Consider the following 26,514-nt stretch of genomic DNA (forward strand, 5'->3'; position numbering starts at 1 on the left):
TTCAAAAGGATTAGTTTCACATTGCATTGGATTTGCTGTTGTAGCCAACACGAGCCACTTAATAAGCAGTACGTCAGTTTGGTATTTCAACTGGAATTGAAAATATCTCAAGCACTTCTGTAGCCAATAAACGACTTGTGATCTGGTCGAATCAGGGATCACAGTTGTAAATATTAATTAGCATACACGATTACGTTGTGTTTGTTTTGTTTTGATTTGTTTTGTTTTGGTGTTACCTTCATTTCTAATACTCTGCCAATTGTAATAGCAATAGATTCAGGTGTTTGGTGTTAAAGTTAGCATGATGATGTCAATTCCAAGTTTTCGGGACTTGGCAAAACTGAGGAGGAGTGCTGATAATAAGAGAGGAGGTGAGTATAGTTTACCAATATCAAGAACTGGTTCTGAAGCGACCCTTTCAAAACATGATAAGTTCATAGCCAAGAAGAAAAACTTCAAGTTCAGAAAACTGGCAACTGGAGCCATAATAGTCATTGTTATTGTGTCTATATTCTTGGTGTTCTTCAACATTGAAGTAAGCCCGATATCATTGCCTTCTTCATTTTACCACAAGGAGTACCTACCTTTTGAATTTAAGGATGCCGCTTATCACAGTTTTGACTTTGAAGATATTGACATGGATATTGTCTCAAAATTTGACCAAGGTATAATGAATTATCTAATATCCGAGTATGGTACTGAAAATCCTTCAGAAAGTGACTTAGCAGAATATAATGATAACTTACAAATGCTGCTAGATTCTACAGTAGAGAAGTATGATTTAGGGAACTTCCAAGGATCAGCTGATGGATTTGAACAACAAGAGCACATTCTAGTTTGTGTGCCATTGAGAGATGCAGAAGAAGTCTTGCCACTTATGTTTAAAAACTTAATGAACTTGACCTATCCACACGAATTGATAGATTTAGCATTTTTGGTCAGTGATTGCTCTGAAGGTGACAAAACACTCGAAGCATTGGAAACATATTCACAGTTACTACAGGAGGGTATTCTTCCTGATATCTTGGCCGACATGGATAACTACAACAAGGGTAAGAGCAATGAAAGTATACATTTGAAATACATGGAGCCTGATTACCTAAAGCGGGTAAAGGCTGCCTATAAGCCACCTTTCCATCCAAACTATTCCAAGCCTTTCCGTTCAGTTCAGATTTTCCAGAAGGATTTCGGACAAGTTATTGGTCAAGGTTTTAGTGATAGGCATGCTGTGAAGGTTCAAGGTATTAGAAGAAAGCTTATGGGCAGAGCCAGAAACTGGTTAATGTCGAATGCCTTGAAGCCTTATCATTCATGGGTCTATTGGAGAGATGCTGATGTCGAACTATGTCCCGGTAGTGTTATTGAAGATCTAATGCTACAGGATTACGATGTCATAGTTCCAAATGTATGGCGTCCATTACCTAAGTTTTTGAATTCTGCTCAACCATATGACCTGAATTCTTGGATGGAATCTAATGAAGCTCTACAGTTAGCTAAGACTCTTGATGAGGATGACGTTATTGTAGAAGGTTATGCTGAGTATCCAACATATAGAGTGCACCTAGCATATATACGTGAAGAGGATGGTGATCCTACTCAAGTTGTGGATCTTGATGGTGTTGGTGGTGTATCTATCTTGGCGAGAGCAAGAGTATTTAGAGAGGGTGTTCATTTCAGTGCGTTTACTTTTGAAAATCATGCCGAGACAGAAGCATTTGGTAAAATGGCGAAGAAGGTTGGCTTCCGTGTTGGAGGTCTGCCTCATTATACTCTATGGCATATTTATGAACCTAGTGATGATGACCTGTTAGCAATGGCAAAATTGGAAAAGGGCAAGTGATTCATTATTACTTCATACAATTAATAGAATCTCGATACAACTTAGATGTATTCATATTAATTTCACGACCTCCCGTGTATAACGCATAATAAGATTCGACTACAGCAGAGGAGTACATGTCTTTAATTACTACCGTTTGAATTCGTTTCTGATTTATATTTTAGTAAGGTTTTTTTTTTGTAGATAGAATAGAGCATTTACTGTATGTTACCTTATAACAAAAAAACATAGTTTTTATGATTAGGCACTTTTTTGCTATCAAGAATGAGTTAGCCGTATTTTGAAAGGCAAATGCGATTAGAATATATGCTAAGTTGTATCACAATTATTTAAATTAGATTCTATAAGTTCTATACCTAGAATATTTGGTCATTTCGCTATTTCTACAACAGCGGAGTCTTTTTCATTCTTTCTACCCTGTATGATTTCACTGAGCATCAATGCACCACTTATAATACAGGCCATGGATGCAAGCCCAATGCCTAAATAAAAAGCGCCTCTATAACCTTTTAGAACATCCTTTCCATGATTATTTACATGTTGCTCAACAACGCCTGCTACACCTAGACAAAAGGACATTGAGTAATTAACCATAGTGTTTACTAACGAACCCGCCATTCCTTGGTATTGCAACGGTAGCTTATCACTAAGCAAGATAGAAGAGGCCGGGAAAGATAAATCCATTCCAAAACTTAGAATGATCATCATGCCTAAATGGTTTCTGAAATACGTTTGGTGAATTGGCGTTACACTCATAATGATAGATCCACAATTAAACGCTACCATTGACAAGAATAAAATAATTGATGGATATACTTTCTTGATTGTGAATCCAACAACTAAGGCAGCGACGATACCCCAGATTAAAAACATAAAGTAGGTACCACCTGCCCAGAGCGGGGTATAGTGTCTTAAATTCAATTGGAATGTAAAATAATAAAATGAAAAAATACCAAACGAACCCCATCCAAAAAACAGTGCAAATAATACAATAATAGTCTTAGGGCTTTTAAGTACTTCCTTAGGTAGAAGTGGGTTACCATTCACAAAATGAAGCTCGTAGATAAAGAATGCAATCAGTAAAAGAACAGAGATGATCAACAGGACGATTAAATATGCAGAGTCCCAGCCATCTATTGGTGCTTGATTCCATACAAAGTTTAGCATAATTAACCCCACAACACCAAGTCCAGATCCAATCCAATCCATCTTATGTCCGTGGACATTCGTTGGAATAGTGTTGGGTATGAGCCAAATTGATAAGACAAAGTTAATAGCTGCGGTGATGGCATAAGAATAAAACGCCCATGGCCATTGGTTGGCATCCTCAGTTCCAATCAAACCAGAGAATACGGCACCCAATGTGGCACCAATAGGAGCCATACAACCGATCAAACTGATAACCATGTTTTTCCTTTTACTTCCAGCAATGTATATGCTACCAACAATGCCTAAAATGTTCGGCAGAATTAAGGAAATACCAAGACCTTGAAATGCTCTGCTGACGATAAAAAAAGAATCGCTGTGAGCATATTTAGTTAGACCGCATATCAGTGACCAAACTATGAGAAACAGGTAGCCCACTAGTAGCGTCTTTTTTAATCCGTATATATCACCTATTCTACCACTGATTAGGATGAAAGAGCCTGAAATTAATGGGAATGCAGCCATTAACCAAGCCTGCTTACCGTTCTGTGAGTCTAGAGAGTCTGCCACAATGTTCATGATCGGCTGTGTCTGTATTGCGCCCGCTTGGTTAAGCAACTGACTCACAAAGCAAGAGCAAAGAAACAAGTATTCCTTTAATGTCGAGTCAAAATACTCTGGGTTCTGCCATTTTTGGTTACCATCAATCGCTTGGGTATCACACTGTTTCTCATCGACGATATCATTGTTATCCTGTTTGAACGAGCTTCCACTTGAAGATGACGATAAGGTCTCTTGCTGTACACTATCAGTTCCACTCTTCCGGAATATTCCCATAGATAATTGTAAATATATTTTTTTATTTCCTTATGACCTTTTCTTATTATTTTTTTTTTGATTATACTATCGAAATTGCAGTATTCATACACAATTCTTTCCAGCACAATATAAAATTGCTTAAATAATGAATATTTAATTCTGTAGAGCTCCAGTTTATACTCTTAACAAAATATATACATGTACACAATTGTGCCACTAATCAGAATTTTGCACTACCAGCTTTATATAAAAAGAAGCTACCAACAGTGTCAACTAATTAATTGACTTATTTTTATAATTAGTTGGATTTATCAATCGTTATTATGGGTGCCTCGGAAGACACTACGGAGTTCTACTGCGGGATCAGTCTGAAAAAGCAATAAAGAAGCTTCGAAATCCTTTAACTTCAATTTTCTAAAATTTTTTTTTTGACAAAATGCGAGCTTCTAGAAGGCATCGATTGACAAGAACAGGACAGAGACACCCACACAAAGGAGTGATCTGCTTATTAATCAAATGCCGGAATCGTTGAAATGCTTCAGGACTTTTTAAGGCAGTGTCACTATGTGTGTGGGGGGTTCTCCTTCCAGCATGACAAATAAGCTTCTGTAACACTTGAGAGAAGTCAATTTACTTTTGATAGTCTTGAGGGATTAAGATTCATTAAAGCATGAATGGGCTAGAGAAGGAGACTAATAATGGGTGTCTCATAAAATGAAGACAAACGCCAAATTGTGTTTGAGCTGCAGAATGTAGAATATCTGTTAGGATTTAAACACGTAATTAGAGTGCTCTTCGTTTTTTCTTTGATTTCAAACTGGCGAGTCACAGAGGTTTATACGTTGTATATGTACAATGCAATTACGCAAACAAATAGGATGTAGGTTTTCACGCAATTTATTTGATTAGAAACTATAGCATGGTATTTATCTAATTACTAAGGGGCTGAAGGATCTTCTTCTGTTTCTACTGACGCACCGAGAATATTTGCAGCGTACATGAACGTAGAGTGTTGTAGCTGAGCTAAGTACTGAGCCATGACGTCTGAACCTGGTATTGGTCTCGTAGGCTGTTGATTTGGGAAATTATTGTGCGTACGTTTATACTTCTTCGGGTAATCCATTTTTGGTGCTTGGCCGTTTAGTGGAGGCACATAGCTGATTTTCTTATAAGTCATGTTAATGGTAGAAGGGGCTCTGGGAGGTGCGTGAGACAGGTTTGTCTTAGGTACAAAGGTATCTCCTCTTGAATTGGTTGTTTGGTACTTACGATCACTGGAAGATGTTTCCTTTGAGGCACTGTTTTCAAAATCTGATATCACAGATTCATCAGAACCCGAGATATCATCGAATATTGGAGATTTTTTCGACGATAAACCTATGCCGATAGGACCATTACTGGATATTTGTGGGTGGTCAGATTTATAGTCATTCGACTCAAGATCCTGTTTGACACCACCGTTCTCCTCTGTAGTTGTATGGCCACCACTGAGTTTAGATTCATTGCTGAAAGTGCGATCTACGCTAATTCCAAGCGAATCCAATTGAATACTGTTCTTCTTTTGAGAGAGTAAATTGTCCTCTTGCATTTTCCGCTTCTCTTCCATCTTCTTGATTCTAATATCATAACTTGGCTTCTTGACCTTCTTATAGAATTTGGATCCCTTGCCAGCGATCAAATTTTTGTTGATATTGCCACAACGGTCTTTACCATAATTGATTATGAGACCTTCATAACGGTTGTTAAACTTCTTGTGGAATTCTTCACCATTGTTGTGATTTATATCTTCTACTAGTCTTATTGCGGATGCAATATTAATAAAATTCACCCAGCAGCAATGACTATCTTTCAAATAGTTTATCTGTTCGATTTCACCATAGGTGGTAAAATCCTTACGTAATTGCTCCTGACTAGGAAGTTTGTATCTTTCGTGGTACTCTTTGTACTTTGGATCATTTATAAACTTGTCCTTGAACGCATACTCTGGTAAACTAACGTATACATTTCTGTTCGCCCCGACGGTGACGGCTAAAGCAATTGATTTGGGAAGAGGACCAGATTGATTACCCCAGCCAACTCTTAGCGTGTTACCATGTAACACTATTGGGTCTATAAATGAGTTAGCACAGAACTGCGCAGCAGCAGAAGCTTCGATAAAAGTCACAAAGCAAATTCTCTTATCTTCTATGAATTTGACATTTTGTAATATACCACCTCTAACTACATTGCAGATATCTTCCACCTTTGATCTCGGGTTAATGTTCCCAATATACACTGTCCGGTTATCAGCATCACCTCCCATGGCAGCAGCTATTCTGGCAGATGTATTGAGTCTGTCCTCAATGCTTTGGGTAATAACTTTATTAGTATGATTGAAAGGTGGGCCAGAAATTGGTTCAATGGGAAACTTGCCTGGCGCATCAAAGCCACCCACAGGGAGACCATTATTCGGAAGCATTACATGTGAAATGGACGGATCGATGTAATTTGAAAATGGAGATCCTATTATTGAGCTATGGTCTGTAAGATTGTCGTGAAGGTACATTCCTGAGTTACCTTCAGGGTTCATCCCATCATCGAATATATACATGCTGAAGTTAGTTGATCCTGGTATATGATCATCATGTGATCTAATCTCTGGTTTGGGGTAATCGCTTCTAATAATCTTTAAGCATTTCTCTTCCAGTTTCAACGATGCTAACTCGTCAGATAATGATTCGAGTTCTCTGTCAATCATAACTGTGTTACCTCCGTTGGCAAGATTGACTTCGCTGACACTCTTTGAGCCTTCAGTTGAGATATGTCCTAAAACTGGAGTAGTAGAAGATTCTCTCTGCGATTTACAACCAGGTAGAGAAACGAAAAAGCATTCATTGACGCTATAAGTCATTAAATTTGCCTTTAAGTAATCTAGCACTTCTATAGCCATTTTTATGTTGATGAATGTTAAGATAACATAGTTTGCAGGAAAGTCATCCGCTGCGTCCTCTGCACTTATGATATCTACGGCTTCCAATATATACCTCTTGTTATCTTTGTCATCTAGAAATGGTAGCTTCTCAAATAGAGCATCTTGTTCAACCTGTGAATAAAACTCTATAGCAATTGAACGTGTAGCATCGTGGCTGAATATTTCTTCTCCGAGGGCAGGCTCCTTTAATAATTCCTGTGACCTCTTAATGTTGCGCTTCTCGGTATTGATATCCTTGTCTTTATCTTTGTCTTTATCTTTATCTTCGTCTGTAACATAGCTGAAAGATACAAAACTCACTGACAGTTTTGGTGACGAAAGTTTCTTTTTGAAATCTGGTAATCTTTGTAAGAAATTGTTGTAGAAATCTAGCGCTGCTTGACGCGACAGGAAACTCAGTTGCAAGCAGCAAGTATCTTTATCCGATTCTTTGTCCTTGGACGGTGTATCAGTCTGTTGAAAAACGTAGACACTCTCCACCTGGGAGTAGTTAATGATTAATCTCATGAACACGGAAAGCATTTCATCATTCTTTTGCACATTCTCAAACAGCAACGATCTGGTCTTGTAAGTGTCATCGCCGGAGGGCAGCACCCTGTAGTTAATGGAGATCGGGGATATAAGTTTCTTCGTGACGTCAATTGGCGTCCTCTTCTTGTGCTGCAACTTCTTCTTGCCGTGAGAGCCCACCGAGGAGTCCGTACTGTTCTTCTCGGCCCTCTTCTGCGACATGGGCGCCTGCGACAGCGAGCTCCGCTTGCTGCTCATGTAAGGTGTGTTGCCGTTAGACTGCAGCACAAACCCGCTGTTCCTCCTGAACTGAAAGGATCTGTTGTTCCGGTTGTACCCACCCGCGAGCAGATCAGCGTTGTTGTCCCTAGGGAGGTTAGTGGTGGAGATCATCGGAGAGCCCATCAGCAAGTGCGAGGGCAGCAGACTGGCACCATACGCCGTGTCAAACGGAGTCGGTGGCACATTCTGGTATGGAGAGTTCATGAGTTGCGGCGGCTGCGGGTGCGCATGCGCATGCGCATGCGCCATTGGGAAGTACAGATCAGGCACGGAATAGTAGGTCTGGGGCACATAGTGCCTGCCGTGCTTCTTCACCTTTTCAGTCATACTCGTATCCTGTTTAGTATCTGGTTGCTTTCCAACTTCCAGCTCTGTACCTGTTATATATCCACAAAGTAAATCTTTTTTTTTTTTCCTTCCTTTGAAGAGAGATCCTTTATTTTTTCCTTTGGAGGAACTTTTTCCTGGGAGCTCCTTTGTAACAACCTGGGAAATAGCTGGATTTGCAAGACCAACAGCAAAAAAGGGCAAAAATGGTATATATAGACAAACTATTGACAAGACAAAGAATCTATTAGACAAAGAGAATGGAGAAGCTGGAGGGAGAAAGACAAGGAAAGGAGGAAAGGTTGCTACAAGGGAAGGCCACCGTTCGGGGGATGTTGTTGTACGGTTCGTTGTGGTGTATATCATACTTCATATATAGGGTAGTGTGTAAAACTAGTATATTTCTAAGGCGCACATCATGGATATGTGGTCTGATGGGTACTCTCCTGTGTACGGCTGGGAGTGGTTGTGCATCTGTGCATGTGTAGGCATTTGCAAGTAGCCCGCGATGGCAATGTTGTTTGCGGTCTCGAATGTTGCGGGTGTGCTTGGTCTCTGGTTCACGTAGAATATGTAGTCCAGCAGGCCAGCCCATTTGGTGGACCAGCTCGAGAGCTCGGGTTCGTGGTGGTCTGCGATGTGGGTGGGGTCTACCGTGTGGTAGCCGATCGAGTACAGCGACGTGGCGCACAAGGGCACGTCGTTGCATCGATCAATCAGGTTGTTCACCAGCTGGCGTTGTTCCTCGGTAGAGTCGAACTCATCGGGTCTCGGAGTATTCCACGGATCAGTGCCTTGGTCGTACTCGTACTCTCTCTTCTCTTCCTCTTCCTCTTCCTCTTCCTCTTCTTCCATACTGTACTCTTTGCCGAGGTTACGCCGCTCTGAGTAGCGGTACGCGGTGCTGGCCTCTATGGAGGTGCGTTGCTGAGTATTTAGTTGGGCGCGTGGCTGTGTAAGTACCAAGTACGGGACAGAGTTGGGTTGAGAGTTGAAGTCTCCGGTGAACATCTTACAGTAGTCGCCTTTCACCGTGCCTGCAAACTCTAGTATCTTCTTCTTTATGACCAAACATTGTCTTGTTCTATCATAGGTACCAAATGGATGCCAGAACAAGTGGAATGTGCCAATGATGACCCCTGATCTGCTGGTTCTTATCCTATTGTTTCGTGCCCGGAATGCATCAGTGAAAGCCAATGCAACAAGCAGGCCCACATTGTTTGTCCTTGTCCTGGGCTGTATACCAGCCGGTGCCTCTTTGTCAAATTCTATGTTCATGTGACTCTCAAGTTGAAACAACTCCTCCTTCCACGCAATCATAACTCCATGACTCTTGCTATCCTGGTGGAAGTATATTGTCTTGTATCCAAATTTTGGCAGTTCTTCAGACCAAAATAAGTCATATTGGACATCGTCTATCTCTTGCAGACAGCAGATATCGGCATTATAATGCTTGATCTCATGTAGCAGAACTTTTGACCTCACAAACCATTTCAATGCAGGACCGCTTTCAGGAAACATCTCCCTTCTGATCAGGGTTTGTGCTAGGCAGTTATAAGTCATAATGCTCAGAGGTAAGCCACGCTCGTAGTTGTCACCATGGGGAACCAGCAATATGGGTCTCTCAATAAACTGGCACTCTGCAGGGAAGTCAGGGTCCAGTCCCCTTGAGAGTAGTTCTTCTCGCAGTTTCTGCTTCTTCAGCCGCCTGGCCTCCCGCTTGGCCTCTATCTCTGCCGGCGTGGCATACTTTCCACTGGCTTTGTCATAGCCCATGTCATTATGTGTATTACCGTTGCGTTCTATCATAGATGCATACTATGTTGTGTATTCTGTAGTCATACTCATCTTCTAGGATAAATACTTTATCTAGTGTATCAGGAGCGCCAGATAGCCTTAGAAGTTCATACACCAGGAGCTATTAATATATGATTTGCTTTAGTTGTGATACCCTTAAAGCTCATCGGTGATTATTTCTTTTTGTTTCTGGAGGGATCCCTGTTGTACCAAGTCCCTAGATGGCCACCAAAATATAAATTTCAGGAACTGAATAAGTAACAGATAACAACACAAATGATAATCTTGTGCGATATAGCTGTTAGAAATAGTGACAATTTCAATACATAGTCTATCAAATTCGGTCGTTTTATTTAATCATGCTATTAAGATTCTATCTTATGTATGTGTTTCCATTTGAGTACCGATACTTATAAATGCTGTTTCGTGAATAATATTATCTTCTTAGTGTCCATGGTCGTTGCCACGTTAAAGCTACCTGTTGTTAGTCATATCAGCAGGCAGGATATCGTTGTTGTTACGCCTGGATATGAAACTGCTCTCCTCGTTGTCCTCATCGTCCGAGAAAGCGATGCTGAAGGAATCAACCATCCTGAAGATATCGCTTCTGTCAAGGGCCTTACCGTCGAAACTCAAATCAAAACTATCGTTAGTAGCTGCTGGTGGAGGCTGCACACGGGAGATATGCGATTTCTTCTTTGGTGTGTTGTTGTCCAGCAGATGTGTTGAGATATCTTGCAGGCCGGCAAAGTTTTCAATAGGTTCCGAGTGCAAGAATTTGATCGGTTGGATCTTGTAGTACCTTGGCGTGTCAGGTTGCAACAGGAACGAATTATCCAGTGCATTGACATCTTTTGATGCTAAGGGTGTAGCTAACTTATACACCACAGGAGGTTTCTTCTGTTTACTCTTGCTGTTCTTATAGCTAATATTGACATTGGCCTTTCTATCTGTGTTATCTTCTACCTTCTGTACTGGCCCAAAATATCTGTTCTTCAAGTTAGGCGTTTCATAATTGCAGGGCGATCTCGGCAGATCATCGATATCTCTTAGCTCTTTATATTTCTTGCCAGGTCCCGATAGATTAGCAGTTTTACTCCCTGTGTCGATGTTGTTGTTCTTGATAGGTGACGATGGCATAACCAGGTTCGAGTTTCGAGGGTTTCTATTCAGACTAACTTTCTTCTTACGCCCAGTGGTTGGAGAAGCATGCACATGGTTCGGCAGCATCACCGGAGAGTACAAGAAGGGCGAGACAGGATTCGCCATAGCATTCCTGTTACTCATCGGAGGAGAGCCGTATCCTTGTCCATCGTAGTAGTAATAGTTCTGATCATACATGTTCCTTACCAGCATCGGCTGCTCCTGAAACACCATCTTGTTGCTCTTCTGCAGACTGCTGTAACTGGAGCCGGGATCATGATATGCAGAGCCGCTGCCATTGCCGCTGCCATTGCCATTGCCATTGCTGCCAGACGCAATCTTAGACCCGCTTGTCTTGTTGTTCAACGTCCTCTTGGTCGGGGAATACATAATATCCCCTTTCTGCCACGTACTCATCCTTGTATAGCTTTGGTTACGTTCGGATTTTAACCACTATACCAATGATATTCGCTCATCATACAAAGAAACACCGTCTTCTATAGGGTTTTGGCTCTCTTTATTTGGAAGGGCAATTGAGAGAATCGCAGAGTCATACAGAACGTACGTGATCATGTGATTTATCTACAATATATATATACACATATGCTAATGGAGAAGATTATAAGTTTATACCATCCGCAAACTGTACCAGTACAGCATTCGGGCTTCTGTTTACTGTTTGTGAGTGGTGGTTGAAGATACTACTTTTGATTTGTTTGTATATTTTTCAGTGAGGGCTTGTAGTGCTGGATGGACAAGTGCTCTGCCGAGAACACGGGAAACTAATGGACAAGATATGGTACTATAAAACCGGACTTGTAATATTGCTCTTGTAATTCTCTCACATCTGTTGAGACTAGAAGAAAAGAACTTGCTATCCGAGCTTTGTCCATCCAATTCTGTTACTGGGTGGTTAGAGAGACTAGTATTTCCTTTTGACTTCTCACTGGGCGATCAGTGTTAGAACTGATCCGTTCTAGTGGTCCGACAACGACCGCTGCAGAAGTCATATAGCCCGCATTCTCTTTACAATGACTTGCCCGAATTGTGTAACCGGAGCCTGTGAAGCTTTCACCTTCCATGGTCCAGCGACTTACTCTTCTCGATGCTCATTGGGTGGATTTTTCGATGTTTAGCACAGATTATCACTCAAACATCAACAAGGACTCTTCTTCAAGCTGCGTTCGAGTGGTGAGAAGCTACACTCTGGTTGACTGCCAAGGGGAGACGGGGAATCATCCATCAGTACAAATCCTTAGTACAAGGAAACCTCTCGGAAAACACTACGTAATGTCTTTTGCTGCAAATATCGTCTTGCCCCTTCTTTCCTTATTTCTGCAACTCAATATCCTCGAGACACATACGATACCCATCGATTGCTGACGGGAGGAATTGGTATATAACAATTTTCATTTCGTAGCCAGTCCTGATACTTTTCCCAAACTCTTCCTCTATTACAGTAATCAGGAATTCTTGGGCGATTTCCACTTCTGATTTAGCATATCCCCGCAACCACCAGCGTAGTATATACAAAACTATACAGCCGATAGGTGGAGTATAATAATAACAAGGAAACGAAAAACACCAAACCATGTTGAGTGTGCTGTCCAAGACTACGGTTATCAAGCGTGCACCGGGCGCTATTGCATTGTTCCCAAGGTATAACTCGACCTCGTCGAAGCCCAAGGAGACACAAGGTGTTGAGAAGAAAGGTACCGGTCCCACTTCTTTCAAGACTATGAAAGTTATCGACCCTAACTCCCGCGATAAGCCCAATGTCGTGATACTGGGCTCCGGTTGGGGTGCCATCTCCTTTTTAAAGCACATCGACACCAAGAAATACAACGTGTCCATCGTTTCGCCAAGGAACTACTTCTTATTCACTCCGTTGTTGCCAAGTGCCCCAGTTGGTACTGTCGACGAGAAGTCTATCATCGAGCCAGTGGTGAACTTCGCCTTGAAGAAGAAAGGTAACGTTACTTACTATGAAGCCGAGGCTACTTCTATCAACCCTGACAGAAACACCGTGACAGTCAACGAGGTCAGTGCCGTTGAACAAGTAGCGCTGGGCAACAAGGAGAGCGAGCAAGAGATCGGTATCGAGAGAAAGAGCGACGCCGAGATCAAGTACGATTACTTGATTACTGCTGTCGGTGCTGAGCCAAACACTTTCAACATCCCAGGTGTGGAGAAGTACGGTAACTTCTTGAAAGAAATCCCACATTCTTTGCAAATCAGAAAGAGATTCTTGGAGAATATCCAAAAGGCCAACTTGCTACCAAAGGGTGACCCTGAGAGAAAGAGGTTAATGTCCATTGTCGTTGTCGGTGGTGGTCCAACCGGTGTTGAAACCGCTGGTGAACTACAAGATTTCGTACACCAAGAACTAGGCAAGTTCCTTCCTTCTTTGGCAGAGGACGTCCAGATTCACTTGGTAGAGGCTTTGCCAATTGTCCTGAACATGTTTGAGAAGAAGCTGTCATCCTATGCTCAATCTGTCTTGGAGGACACTTCCATCAAGCTACATCTAAGGACCGCTGTCTCCAAGGTCGAAGAGACCCAATTGTTGGCCAAGACCAAGCACGAAGACGGCTCCGTTACAGAGGAGACCATTCCATATGGTACGCTGATCTGGGCCACTGGTAACAAGTGTAGACCTATCATCACCGATCTGTTCAAGAAGATCCCTGAGCAGAACACTTCCACCAGAGCTTTGAACATCAACAGCTTCTTGCAAGTGCAAGGTAGTAACAACATCTTCGCCATTGGTGACAACGCCTTCTGCGGCTTACCACCAACGGCACAAGTTGCACACCAACAGGCCGAGTACTTGGCCAAGACCTTTGACAAGATGGCGCAATTGCCTAACTTCCACAAGAGCCTAGCGGAGAGGAAAGAGAAGGCGGACCTGTTGTTCGAGGAGAACAACTTCAAGCCCTTCAAGTACACACACTTGGGTGCCTTGGCGTACTTGGGCTCCGAGAGAGCCATCGCTAACATCACATACGGCAAGAGATCGCTATACACCGGAGGTGGTCTATTCACTTTCTACATCTGGAGATTGTCATACTTGGCCATGCTACTGTCGGCCCGTTTGAAGTTCAAGGTCGTCTCTGACTGGTTGAAGCTAGCATTCTTCAGAAGAGACTTCTTCAAAGATTTGTAAATACATTGCGGTTTTCTCCTCCCCCCCCGTCCTTATTGAGCCATCCCATATTTATTTGTAGTAAGAACTACGTGTCACATGCACATAGTATGTAAGAAAAATGTATAACAAGTATATATATATATATTCCCCCACCCCACACCCATTTTCTGTTCGATTGAACAGTATTTAAAAGAATGCACATGACTTTTACTTAATGGAGACTACTCGAAGAACTGGCTGGCCTTCTTTATGTTTTCGGACACCAGCTGGTGCGACTCGTTGGAGTTGTTGAGCACTATGAAGCAGACCATGTTGGAGGACAGCTCGCTCACGTATATGTTGTCGTTCAGCACCAGGTTCTTGAACCCGCTCTTGAGCTTGGTGCAGCTCTCCTTGTAGTTCTTCATGATGCTGCTGATCTTCTCGAACCGTTTGGGGTCGAGCTTGTCGATGGTCGTACTTGTTGGGGCACTTGTAGTTGTTGTTGTTGTAGTTGCAGAGCCGGGGTCGTTGCTGGAGCATATCACGAGACAAGTGGTCTTCTCGAACAGGATGATCTCGTAGGCGTCCATCACCTGCTTCAGCTTCTTGAGGTTCGACTGGTGCACGGACATGTTCGGTATCAGCGAGCACACGATCTGCGACCACGCGCGGTACAGGCTCTCGTCCCAGATGGACGTTGCGAAGCCCACGAGGTCCGGGAACCCGTAGTCCGCGGAGGTCTCCTTCAGCTTCTTCATCATCAGCCGGAACAGCTCCTCGCGCTTGTCCAGCTGCACCAGGTCCATCTTGTGCAGCAGCACGAAGATCTTCGCGTCGGGGCTGTACTTCCGCAGCTGTCTAAGCGCCCGCGTGAAGATCTCGATGTCCTTCATCACCTCCTGGGACTCCACGTCGAATACGTGGATCAGCACCTGCACCATCTGGAATATGTGGTCCTTCTGCTTGCTGAAGTAGTTCTCCATGAACACGTCCTGGCCCCCGCAGTCCCACAGGTTCAGCGTCATGTTCCCCAGAAACCGCAGGTGCGAGTGCTCCACATCCATCGTGACACCCAGCCGGCGGGTGTCAAACGCACTGTAGTTGCTGAAGATGATGGACCGCATGCTCGACTTCCCGGACCCGGAACGGCCCATCAGCAGCAGCTTCTTCCGATTCCCGCCGTCATCCATTGTCCTTCTGTACTTCTGTCCTTCTGTACTTCTGTGCTATGAGCTCTGTGCTATGAAGCTCTGTGCTATGTGCTCTTGCGTGCTTCTACTGATACTCTGAGATTACTCTGTGATTACTCTCAGATACAACTGTAATAGAACTCTACTCTCAGATACAACTCTACTCCGAGATACAACTGTAATGACGCCCACACAAACCGCAGCAGACAACCTCAGGCTATTACTGAAGCTGGAGCCGCTTACCCCTCGCCTTTGTACGGCAGAAAAGGGCAAGCTTCGCTGTTTATATACACAGAACACGTGAGATTCAGGGTAACTACGCACATGGGGTACCCCGAGAAGCACTAGACACAGACACAGAAGGTAAGAAACCCTGCAGGGAACTGAAGGTAAGAAACCCTGCAGGGAACGGAAGGGCAAATTTTTTGAGGTTTAGCCGAATTCCTCTTCACAGTGAAGACACTGAGAGCACGCGCAGGGATGAGAGAGAAAACGTGCGTCCGCAATCCATATAAGTGGGAAGCGGGCTGAAGAAAGCCCCGCAGTGGAAATGTGATTGACACACAGAACACAGAAAACGTTGCTACGGAGAATTCTGCGGGGACCTCCCCCCACGTGTGGGCTCACAACTCATCCGCTGCAGCAAGGCACTGGTGCGCTAAGACTACTGCTATCGCTACTGCTATCGGTACTGCTATACTGCTAAGACTAAGACTAAGACGAGGACTGCTGCTAAGACTGCTAAGACTACAATGTGCGGAAAGAGGGGCCCACATGCACGTGTGGTCCTAATCTAATACTATAAGCTCATCTCTAATATTTCCAATTAGTATGTCGATGCAGGGAAAAAAAATTTGTATATAAGATGGAGGGTATTGGAAGGATAAACTACCGGATCCAAGTTGCTAACCCAAAGACCCACAAAAGAAGAATAAGCCAAAACAAAGGAAATAATGAGCAGAAACGAGAAGGACGAGATCGAAGTAGACACCAGGGAGAAGAAAGTCCCTGTGCACATCACGGAAGGTGGTAACATGGCCTTCCACAACTACTTGAACGATTTCGCACACATTGAGGACCCATTGGAGAGAAGGAGGCTGGCTTTGCAGAAGATCGACGAGAGGCCGTTCGGCTGGGACCAAGTCCGTACCATTCTGATCGCGGGTGTCGGTTTCCTTACAGACTCGTACGATATCTTCGCCATCAACTTGTCTATATCAATGATGTCCTACGTGTTCTGGCAAGGTAACATGCCAAACTCCACACAGACGCTGCTGAAGGTCTCCACCTCTGTCGGTACAGTCATCGGTCAATTGGGTTTCGGTACCATGGCCGACATTGTCGGTCGTAAGAAGATATACGGTTTGGAACTGATAGTCATGATCGCTACTACCATCTTGCAGACCACCATTGGCCGTTCCCCAGGTATTAACTTCCCAGCCGTGCTGACCTTCTACCGTATTGTGATGGGTATCGGTATCGGTGGTGACTACCCATTGAGTTCCATCATCACATCTGAGTTCGCTACCACTAAGTGGAGAGGTGCCATCATGGGTGCCGTGTTCGCTAACCAGGCATGGGGTCAGATCGCGGGCGGTCTGGTTGCGTTGATCGTTATCCGTGCTTACAAAGGTGATTTGATCTATGCCAACTCTGGTGCCGAGTGTGACTACGCCTGTCAAAAGGCCTGTGACCAAATGTGGAGAATCCTAATTGGTTTCGGTGCCGTCCCAGGTATTATCGGTCTATACTTCAGATTGACCATCCCTGAATCCCCAAGATACGCCCTAGATGTCAAGGAAGAAGTTGACTTGCCATCTAACATTGAGAAGGTCCGTGCCACTGCCGACGATGAGCACTTGGAGGACCTAGAAAGATCATCCACTGTTGTCGAAGACGGTATCGTCGTCCCACCACCAAAGAAGGCCTCCTGGAAGGATTTCAGAAGCCATTTCGGTAAGTGGAAGTACGGTAAGATTCTATTGGGTACCGCCGGTTCTTGGTTCGTGCTGGATGTGGCCTTCTACGGTTTAAGTTTGAACACCGCCATTATCTTGCAAACCATTGGTTATGCTGGTTCCAAGAACGTGTACCACAAGCTTGACGACTCCGCTGTCGGTAACCTGATCTTGATCTGTGCTGGTTCCCTGCCAGGTTACTGGGCCACTGTGTTTACTGTTGATACCATTGGTAGAAAGCCTATCCAGATGATGGGTTTCATCATCCTAACCGCGTTGTTCTGTGTCATTGGTTTCGCTTACCACAAGATCAGCGACCACGGTCTGCTGGCTCTGTACGTTATCTGTCAATTCTTCCAGAACTTCGGTCCTAACGTTACTACTTTCATCGTCCCTGGTGAAGTGTTCCCAACCAGATACAGATCCACTGCGCACGGTATCTCTGCTGCGTGCGGTAAAGTCGGTGCCATCATTGCACAGACCGCCTTGGGTACTCTGATCGACCACAACTGTGCCAGAGACGGCAAGCCTAAGAACTGTTGGTTGCCACACGTTATGGAGATCTTCGCGCTGTTCATGCTGCTCGGTATCTTCTTGACGTTGCTGATCCCAGAGACCAAGAGAATGACCCTGGAGGAGATCTCTGAGAAGTACCACGACGAAGTGGACATCTCCAAGCTGGCCCCAGTTACTGTCGCCGACAGCACTTCCTCGTCCTCTGTCTCACACATGGTTTGAAGAAGAGATAGGGCCTACTTGCACAGCATTCGGGAATTCGGAACTTTGGTATTTCTGAGTTTCAAAATTTTACAATTCGAACACATTTATAACAACCTTGCACTATAAAAAGACATCTGTGAAGAAGTTTCTAATTCACCTCATTTAATTATATAGATTTTGTACACTAGAACCCTATTTTAATTTATCATTCATTTCAGTTCAGTAATATGCATATATATGGTATAACATAGCGATATCCATTGCAGCTTGGTACAGAGTAGTAATGAGATAGCAGGAGAGTGAAAGCAATACAGTATTCTATCACGACACGACAAGATCACACCACCCCCACACCGTAAAACAATACAACACGCACCAAAACCTGCCCCGCCCCTGCCCATTTTACCCCCGAATCGGGAAATATGTAAACAAATAACAAGAAGAGGGATCACTATACACTACAACACATGCCAGTACGTACATCAAGATATGTGTCTGGTCTGTCTGTGTGCAAACTGAGAGGAATTGAGCTACAAAACGCGAAATTGTTAGTGTTTGACTCAGAAACTACCGCAGGAGTGTACATCAGGAAATATTTTCTGTCTTCTCACAGCTGCTAGTGCTAAACACTAACACAAGTCCAAACATCTAAAAGCTGAACGCTTACCATAAGCTCTACAATACAAAAAGATACTATTACTTACTCCCAGGCATCGAGCAAGTTACAACAGCATCAAAGTCGATTTTGCACAAATGAGAGAGGTTATCAGTATCAATGTTGGGCAGGCCGGTTGCCAGATCGGTAACGCCTGCTGGGAGTTGTACTCCCTGGAGCACGGGATCAGGCCAGATGGGTACTTGGAAGAAGGGCTGACGAAGCCTAAAGGTGGCGAGGAAGGGTTCTCTACGTTTTTCCACGAGACTGGCGCCGGGAAGTACGTTCCCAGGGCCATATACGTGGACCTGGAGCCCAATGTGATCGATGAGGTGCGCACGGGCCCATACAAGGACCTGTTCCACCCGGAGCAGCTGATCAACGGTAAGGAGGATGCCGCCAACAACTACGCGCGTGGCCACTACACGGTCGGCAGAGACCTGCTGGACGATATCCTGGAGAGGATCGGCAAGATCGCGGACCAGTGTGACGGGCTCCAGGGCTTTTTGTTCACGCACTCGCTGGGTGGTGGTACGGGTTCCGGTCTGGGCTCTTTGCTGTTGGAGCAGTTGTCCATAGAGTACGGTAAGAAGTCCAAGCTGGAGTTCGCCGTGTACCCAGCTCCCCAGCTGTCCACCTCCGTCGTGGAGCCATACAACACCGTCTTGACTACACACACCACACTGGAACACGCAGACTGTACCTTCATGGTCGACAACGAAGCCATCTACGACATGTGCAAGAAGAACCTGGGCATCACCAGACCCAGCTTCTCGAACCTGAATAACTTGGTCGCCCAGGTGGTGTCCTCCGTGACCGCATCCTTGAGATTCGACGGTTCTTTGAACGTAGACTTGAACGAGTTCCAGACTAACCTGGTCCCATACCCAAGAATCCACTTCCCACTGGTCTCCTACGCGCCAATCCTATCCAAGAGCAAAGCCTACCACGAATCGAACTCCGTGCCGGAGATCACCAACGCTTGCTTCGAACCAGGCAACCAGATGGTCAAGTGTGACCCAAGAACAGGTAAATATATGGCCACATGCCTACTGTACAGAGGTGATGTGGTAACAAGAGATGTCCAACAAACAGTGGCTCAACTAAAGAACAAGAAGACTATCCAAATGGTGGACTGGTGCCCAACCGGTTTCAAGATCGGTATCTGCTACGAACCACCAACAGCTACTCCAAACTCCCAATTGTCCGCTGTCAAGAGAGCAGTGTGTATGCTGTCGAATACCACCGCCATTGCTGACGCTTGGAAGAGAATAGATAGAAAATTCGACCTGATGTACTCTAAGCGTGCTTTTGTACACTGGTACGTCGGTGAAGGTATGGAAGAAGGTGAGTTCACAGAAGCTAGAGAAGACCTTGCAGCACTAGAGAGAGACTACATTGAAGTCGGCGCCGACTCCTACGGTGACGAAGAATTCTAATTGCTCAGAATTATATTATTTTTTTTTCCCTCGCGTTCATTTTTTTTTTTGATCCTCTCTATCTTATACCATCATGTATCACCTTCTTTTTTTCTCTCTCTCTAACCAACTTTTATTTTCTAATTTTTATTCCTTCTATTTCACGTCAAAGCCATAATAGCACACGAATACCTAGGGGGCCTTTATTAAATTGTATTTCTTTATTTTTTTTGCCCGCCGTGCCCTCAATTCAGAAATTTCTACTTTCTACTTATTATTATATCTAATTTTTTTTTTCCTACTATACTTTCTACTTATTTAGCGTAATATTAAATCGTGTTAATCCTTCACTCCGGTACTTCTAGTACTAATCGCCATGCCTTCACATATCCCTCTACCCTGGTGGACAATATCCCGTTGCTAGAAGGTGGCGATTCTTAGCTAAAGTCAACAAAAATCGGTCTTAGTGATTATCAATGTTCTTTGTCCTTCGGATCCTTCTCGGAACATTTTCTCACTAATCTGAAAAATTGCAAAAAATAGCTCATCGCAAAGGTTCACACCATATAATAAAGGTTTGAATATATCTGGACTCTCTGCTTAGTTCTTTTCATGATCTACAGTTTACAAGGAATCAATCGCGCCAGACTACAACAGCAATGAACGAGGACCCAGTTGTTTACAAGAACATATTAGATGAGCCATTACATGGCTTGTATATCCCAACGGCATTGTTTCTGGTCGGTACTGCCATCATGACTGCGCTTTCTGGTGAATGGAGGATCCTGCTGGCCTTGCCAGTGTTGGGTCTCCTAATTGGTGCTAGATTCTTTGCTGCTTTCAAGAGAAGACGCTCTCTATACCCAGACAAGTGGACTTCCTTGGAGCTCGAAGACCAGACATTGATCTCTAGAAACACCGCGATTTACAGATTCAAGTTGAAGACCCCATTAGAAACGATCGACATCCCAAGTGGACACCATGTACAAGTCAGAGTGTTCATTGATGGTAAAGAAGAAGTCAGAAACTACAACCCAATCAGCACGAGATTCGAAAAGGGCCACATTGATTTGCTAGTGAAATCATACAAGGATGGTAAAGTCTCTAAATATTTTGCCTCTATGAAACCTGGTGAAACTGTTGACTTCCGTGGCCCTGTTGGCTCTTTGGTGTACAAGCCAAACACTTACAAGAACATCGGTATGGTATGCGGTGGATCAGGTATCACGCCTGCTTTGCAGATGCTAAACGATATTATAACGGTTCCAGAAGATCTGACTAAGCTATCGCTAATATACTGCAATGAAACTGAAAAGGACATTTTGCTGAAAGAAGAATTGGATGAGATGGCTGAAAAGTACCCCCACTTCAACGTTCACTACATTGTCTCTCAACCAACCGGCCAATGGGAAGGTGAAGTCGGTCATATTTCTAAAGAAACAATGGTAAAACATTTACCACACCCGGCCGATGACAGCAGACTGCTGATTTGTGGTCCTGAAGGATTCACTCAGAAGGTTTTTGACCAAGCTAAGGAAATAGGCTGGAAGATGGACTACACGAAGACTAAAGGTGATGAACAAGTTTTTGTGTTCTAATGCACAATACAGACTTCTAGAATAAAATATCCACCGGAAGGTTTTTTGAAATGTACCATTGCTGCATCTATACTTGGCATCATGATCAATAGTTAGAATGCATGATCTAACGCTATTTTTATACCCATTCATGCCATTACATTCGCTGATCTATAGAATTATAAAAGCAAAACTAATTAGTTAGTTATTATGTAATTAATATCAAAGTTACTGTTACAATATTTCGTCCTCTAAGAACATATTCCGTAGCATGACACAGTCTCAATTGATCTCGTGTCAGCATATCAAGCTTGTGTGAGATAACAATTACATTAACAATACATTATCCATGTATTCAGAAAGTACTGCATTCAAAGGTGGAACATCTGCAAGTTCATGGAGAAGAACTGGCTTAATTGTCTGACAAAATTTAGTACCTGGCCCCTCATTATCGTTAGAAACCAGGCACAAGAACGAAGCTGCTACCTTTGATACGTCAGATAAATCGTCTGTAAATGTGATTGAAGGAAGGTTTTCTTGTTTGGCTGGTACAATATTATCTCCATCTTTGAATAGGAATTTAGAAGTATTCAAGTGTTGTTGCCTTAGCAATTCTGCAGATTCTCTAATACTGATGGCCTTGTGTCTTGGCTGTATTCCCTTTATGATGAATCTTTTCTTTCCAGTTTCTGGCTCTGTAACCACCATTGCTGATGCATTTCTAAAGGAATTCGAGACATTTTTTATAAATTCAACAGCCGGTAAAAGTTTCCTCGAACTTTCACGCAGTTTTGGTCCAAATCTGGATTCATATGCCCTCCAAAGCGCAATTTGAGTAAATTCTGCATCATCCATTGATTCAAAACAACATCTTAGCCAGGTAGTCGATCTCAATGGCTCACTCATCGAAAGTAGTTGGTTGAATAACTCCTCATCAACATCCGGCACTTCTTCTGGTGCCGGAGGTCTTAAACGTTTTATTAATTTGACTTCTGTATGCTTTAGAGTTTCGTATTGCGGTAATTTGACATTATAAGTTAACAGTTTTGGTATGATAGATATAAAAATGGAAAATCTTTTTGGATCGGAGAAAAGTTCTTTTATTCTTTGGTTTCCTGGAAGGATATATTGATACAAGAAGTCTAACGAAGCGATGACAAGTTCCTCATCACATTCGATCAATAAGAAACAGACAATTTGTGTTAACGTATCTGGATTAATGTTATCCACAACGCTTTCTTCATCTGCCTTAGATCTAACAAGTAGTCTAGAGAGTGACCTTAATATCGATATCACCATTGATCTATCCTTAGTGTAACCCAAAACTTTTAATAACGCTAGGAAGTAAGGATCACCTTTCATAGCAGGAGCCATGTAGGAGGACATCGCTTCAATCAGATCCAGAGAGTAGTGTATTATTTCGTTCAGATAAGAGGTGTTAGACTCATAGACGGTCCATTTTGGATCATAATCTGCCAATGAAGCATATTTCTGCAACACGAATAGCAAGAATTTCTTTATTGGTTCATATCTAATCAATGCTTGTACAGAGTCCTGGTCCTGGGCCAAGTTTCTTAGGATCAAAAGACAATTTAAACCTGCCTGTAGTTTCTCCATAGCTGACGCACCGTCTATCAAAGGTTCATTAAATTTGTTTATCAAATCAACTAGCTGCTCAATGAAACGGTTGAATAGAGGCAGAAGTTCCTTGGATTTCTGTAAGTTGATCATGTATGGAGCTTTGTTACTGTATGCCAGATATTTCTTCAATGCCCATTTAATCTCTTCTGGGATACCACTTAGGAGGGACATACGCATCCGGCTGAGATCATCAACACCTCTGGCAGTCTCCTTTGGGATGTTTTGGAAGATGTTCAAGTTAGCCAGCGAGTACGTCTTGGGATCCACACTCATAGTCGTGTTGTTGTTGTGCTGCGATTCAACATGCATACCGCTTGACTGCTCTCGACTGACACGTATGGGAATCGCGCTGATGTGTCTGAAACCTTCCATTGGGGCATCATTCTCCAGCCCGTTCACGCTACCTTCACGCAACTGCTGTACTTCATAGTTCATACCAGTATTATGAAACATTTTGGCCTGGCTATTCTGCTCACTACCTTCTTATACAACCTAAAGCTCAATTGGCACTGTAGAAAGCTCTAAGAAAAAAAACCAAAGTTAAAAGTAGCAATGCACAGTGATGCTGGTACAATTATACTTGTCAAGATTAAGGCAAGTGCAACGATATGCTACTAATAGTTGACTATATTTTGGTGTCTTAGCGTTTGCCAAAAGTTGCGATGAGAAAGTTTCCCGGGAGAGGCTTGGTCCCGTTGTACGTACACACTAGAGCTTTATAAAGCCAGCTAATAGAGAATAAGGACTATACCCAAGGGTATTAGCCAAAAGACTTGTTAATAGCGAGGTAGATTCTTGGGTGTTTGACATATTCCCCATTTCTATTAAAATCCTGGATTCGATAATTCCCTATGCAGTTCTTCTTTTCTTCTGCATGCCCATGGGACCAACTTAGAGCGGTGTTGTAGTATGAGGGGAGGACCACGTAGACAGTATTACATACAAGTGCCTTGCAGAATGCACTACCATGGGCATATGCTTTTGGGCAAAAGAAAAGAAAAATGGCTAGAACAGTAGTAGTATACGTCATTTTTCTTCTGAGACTCATACCCGATTGTAAAATTCATTGCAATTAATTTAGAATTTACAAGCATCTTCGATGCTTGTAAATTTAGGGAGTTACTTTGATTGCTACAACGGATCATATGTTGAGTCTACTAGCACAGGTAATTGGGGGTTGTTAAGAATCTGTATTTCCCTTAAATTCCAAACACATCTACAATGCCCAAGGACACAAAGCTTTGGGCACTCTAGGTTGCTGAAAGTCCTTATAGTGATGCCCATCCCTAATACAAAGAATTATGGAATAATTGCAATATTAATTAGTTAAAGCTAATTTAATAAAATAAAGTGGATTACGGGCATCTCCCTAAACTCTAAAATTTTATCTTGAAGAACTTGTATATAATAGTTAGGATTCTTTTGGTATTTTCTTATTCCTTAGTTGGTAGTATAAGGATTTTCCATTGCAAAATTTGCTTATAACATAGAAAAGTTTACTACAAAGTTCTTATATTCTAGGTAGAGAATTTTTACTGGGAGAATATAACAAGGATACCAAATAACTACACAGCAAACTATGAAACTAGTTGGAGTTTATGCTACAACGTTAGCAGTGCTGGTCTCTGTTGATGCTTTGGGCAGCTCAGATGGAGCCATCGCCAATATTAGAAACAAGTTCACCAAGCGTGACTTGTCAGAGTATGTCAACGATTACTCTGATGACCTAGCTCGCAGTTTCTCCAAGAGCAAAGATGAGTTGATCAAGGAACTTGAAGAGAAGTGGGAGTCTGCCAAGGATGCCACTGGCTACAACAACCAAGGGTGGTGGAACACCTGGGGCAGTGACCAGTACCAATTCCCATGGCTAGGCGGTGTCGATTCCGCTAAATCTAAGGCCAAGAAGAAGTCTTCCGAATTGAAGAACTGGTTCTTTGACTCCTGGTCTCAGGACTCGCTAATGAAGTTCTTGGCCAAGTACGACTTGCCCCACGAGGCCAACCAATCTAAGGACCAATTGATCAAGACTATCAAGGACAACTTTGACACCATCTCAAAGAAATTGGAAGTCTCTGGTTACTATCCATCCTCCTCATACTTCGATGACTGGTCTAACAAGGATCTACAGGACTGGCTAGACCACTACAAGATCAAGTATGATCAGACCACGGACAAAAGGGACCAATTGATGAGCCTAGTTAAGAAGAATATCTACAAAGTCTCTGAGGATGTGGACAACAAGCGCCTTGACCTTTTGAACCAACTCGACCTTGCTAAGCTGGACTTATTTGACAAGGCAGGTGAGATCAAGGGCACTGTGTTCGACACCTGGAACTCCGACCAAATTGAGAACTGGCTGAAGAGCCACGGTGTCTCAGTCAAGGAGAACGCCAAGGATCAAGCCGACTACTTGAAGAACTTGGCCTCAACGCATGCCAACTTGTTGAAGGATGATGTCGAGTGGTACACCCAGGAGATGCAGGACACTGCTACACCATACTTGAAGAAGTCTGCTGACACTGCATTGCAATACTCCAAGAGTAGTTTCTGGAATTTGTTCTCATTCTTCAAGAGGAAGACTGGCGAGACCGTTGATGCTGTGAGCCAATATGGTATGGACACTTGGGACAGTGCCAAATTGAAGGCGTACCTGGACAGCTACAGAGTGAAGTATGCCAAGGATGCCACTGAGCAACAACTGCGTGACTTGGCTGTATCCACCAAGAACAAGTGGTTCAAGAGCCTACCAAAGGAATACACTGACGACTTTGTTAGCTGGTTAAAGACCAAGAAGAACAACATCGCCGGCCAAGGCTCCGACACATACGACTACATTGTCAACGAGTTGACCAACGTGCAGAAGGGTGCTGCCAACATGAAGGACGACGTCGCCAACAAGTTCATGGACTCCTTCCAAGGCTGGTCCACGGACGACTTGACTCAGTACTTGAAGAAAGTTGGTGTGAACGTCAAGCAAGGCATGTACAGCCAGGACGAGCTCGTTGCCATGGCCCGCGAGAACACCCAGTGGCTGTTCGGCAAGATCCAACCTGAACCATGGTACAAGAGAGCCGCACGCAGAGTCTCCGACACGGCCTCCATGGTATACAATGGTGTGCTACATTAAGCATCTCAAGTTTTTACATTACTTTTATCTTTGTCTCTTATTAATGATTACAAATTTTTTTTTTTTAAATATGTAGTTCATATCTCAATAAACTCATCCAAATAACATACAGTTTTATTTTTTCTTTCTCTCAATTATAAGCATATGATCCATGCGTATACGGGATATTGGATTGCATCCCATCATATTACAAAACTATTTTCCAAGGCATGATTTGTAAAAGATTATTTGTAAGAGTCGAGAAGTCATTACTAACCCAAGTG

The 26,514-nt window shown here is 43.3% G+C and overlaps 12 protein-coding genes across 12 annotated transcripts; 6 read left to right on the top strand and 6 right to left on the bottom strand.

The window, feature by feature from the left end:
• Window positions 1-301: 301 nt before the first annotated feature.
• On the top strand, window positions 302-1,840 carry VAN1 (Van1p; the record flags this gene model as incomplete). The annotated part of the gene is made up of 1 exon (XM_445071.1): window positions 302-1,840. One exon carries the CDS (start codon window positions 302-304, stop codon window positions 1,838-1,840), a length of 1,539 nt encoding a protein of 512 aa, XP_445071.1.
• Window positions 1,841-2,209: 369 nt separating this feature from the next.
• ATR1 (borate transporter) lies at window positions 2,210-3,823 on the bottom strand (the record flags this gene model as incomplete). Its single annotated transcript, XM_445072.1, has 1 exon — window positions 2,210-3,823. One exon carries the CDS (start codon window positions 3,821-3,823, stop codon window positions 2,210-2,212), a length of 1,614 nt encoding a protein of 537 aa, XP_445072.1.
• A 919-nt stretch (window positions 3,824-4,742) lies between these two features.
• Window positions 4,743-7,895, bottom strand: NAB6 (Nab6p; the record flags this gene model as incomplete). The annotated part of the gene is made up of 1 exon (XM_445073.2): window positions 4,743-7,895. The coding sequence occupies one exon, from the start codon at window positions 7,893-7,895 to the stop codon at window positions 4,743-4,745; it is 3,153 nt and encodes a 1,050-aa protein (XP_445073.2).
• A 393-nt stretch (window positions 7,896-8,288) lies between these two features.
• On the bottom strand, window positions 8,289-9,704 carry NGL3 (3'-5' poly(A) RNA exonuclease; the record flags this gene model as incomplete). Its single annotated transcript, XM_445074.1, has 1 exon — window positions 8,289-9,704. One exon carries the CDS (start codon window positions 9,702-9,704, stop codon window positions 8,289-8,291), a length of 1,416 nt encoding a protein of 471 aa, XP_445074.1.
• Window positions 9,705-10,166: 462 nt separating this feature from the next.
• On the bottom strand, window positions 10,167-11,252 carry GVI51_B02299 (uncharacterized protein; the record flags this gene model as incomplete). Its single annotated transcript, XM_445075.1, has 1 exon — window positions 10,167-11,252. One exon carries the CDS (start codon window positions 11,250-11,252, stop codon window positions 10,167-10,169), a length of 1,086 nt encoding a protein of 361 aa, XP_445075.1.
• Window positions 11,253-12,426: 1,174 nt separating this feature from the next.
• NDI1 (NADH-ubiquinone reductase (H(+)-translocating) NDI1) lies at window positions 12,427-14,001 on the top strand (the record flags this gene model as incomplete). Its single annotated transcript, XM_445076.1, has 1 exon — window positions 12,427-14,001. One exon carries the CDS (start codon window positions 12,427-12,429, stop codon window positions 13,999-14,001), a length of 1,575 nt encoding a protein of 524 aa, XP_445076.1.
• Window positions 14,002-14,204: 203 nt separating this feature from the next.
• Window positions 14,205-15,155, bottom strand: GTR1 (Rag GTPase GTR1; the record flags this gene model as incomplete). The annotated part of the gene is made up of 1 exon (XM_445077.1): window positions 14,205-15,155. One exon carries the CDS (start codon window positions 15,153-15,155, stop codon window positions 14,205-14,207), a length of 951 nt encoding a protein of 316 aa, XP_445077.1.
• Window positions 15,156-16,108: 953 nt separating this feature from the next.
• PHO84 (phosphate transporter PHO84) lies at window positions 16,109-17,851 on the top strand (the record flags this gene model as incomplete). The annotated part of the gene is made up of 1 exon (XM_445078.1): window positions 16,109-17,851. One exon carries the CDS (start codon window positions 16,109-16,111, stop codon window positions 17,849-17,851), a length of 1,743 nt encoding a protein of 580 aa, XP_445078.1.
• A 735-nt stretch (window positions 17,852-18,586) lies between these two features.
• TUB3 (alpha-tubulin TUB3) lies at window positions 18,587-19,927 on the top strand (the record flags this gene model as incomplete). Its single annotated transcript, XM_445079.1, has 1 exon — window positions 18,587-19,927. The coding sequence occupies one exon, from the start codon at window positions 18,587-18,589 to the stop codon at window positions 19,925-19,927; it is 1,341 nt and encodes a 446-aa protein (XP_445079.1).
• A 638-nt stretch (window positions 19,928-20,565) lies between these two features.
• Window positions 20,566-21,504, top strand: PGA3 (cytochrome-b5 reductase; the record flags this gene model as incomplete). Its single annotated transcript, XM_445080.1, has 1 exon — window positions 20,566-21,504. The coding sequence occupies one exon, from the start codon at window positions 20,566-20,568 to the stop codon at window positions 21,502-21,504; it is 939 nt and encodes a 312-aa protein (XP_445080.1).
• Window positions 21,505-21,810: 306 nt separating this feature from the next.
• On the bottom strand, window positions 21,811-23,577 carry RSC9 (Rsc9p; the record flags this gene model as incomplete). Its single annotated transcript, XM_445081.1, has 1 exon — window positions 21,811-23,577. The coding sequence occupies one exon, from the start codon at window positions 23,575-23,577 to the stop codon at window positions 21,811-21,813; it is 1,767 nt and encodes a 588-aa protein (XP_445081.1).
• Window positions 23,578-24,703: 1,126 nt separating this feature from the next.
• Window positions 24,704-26,251, top strand: MSC1 (double-strand break repair enhancer MSC1; the record flags this gene model as incomplete). Its single annotated transcript, XM_445082.1, has 1 exon — window positions 24,704-26,251. One exon carries the CDS (start codon window positions 24,704-24,706, stop codon window positions 26,249-26,251), a length of 1,548 nt encoding a protein of 515 aa, XP_445082.1.
• Between the last annotated feature and the right edge of the window lie 263 nt (window positions 26,252-26,514).

This window comes from Nakaseomyces glabratus, chromosome B, assembly GCF_010111755.1.
Source record: "Nakaseomyces glabratus chromosome B, complete sequence".
Taxonomy (NCBI): domain Eukaryota; kingdom Fungi; phylum Ascomycota; class Saccharomycetes; order Saccharomycetales; family Saccharomycetaceae; genus Nakaseomyces; species Nakaseomyces glabratus.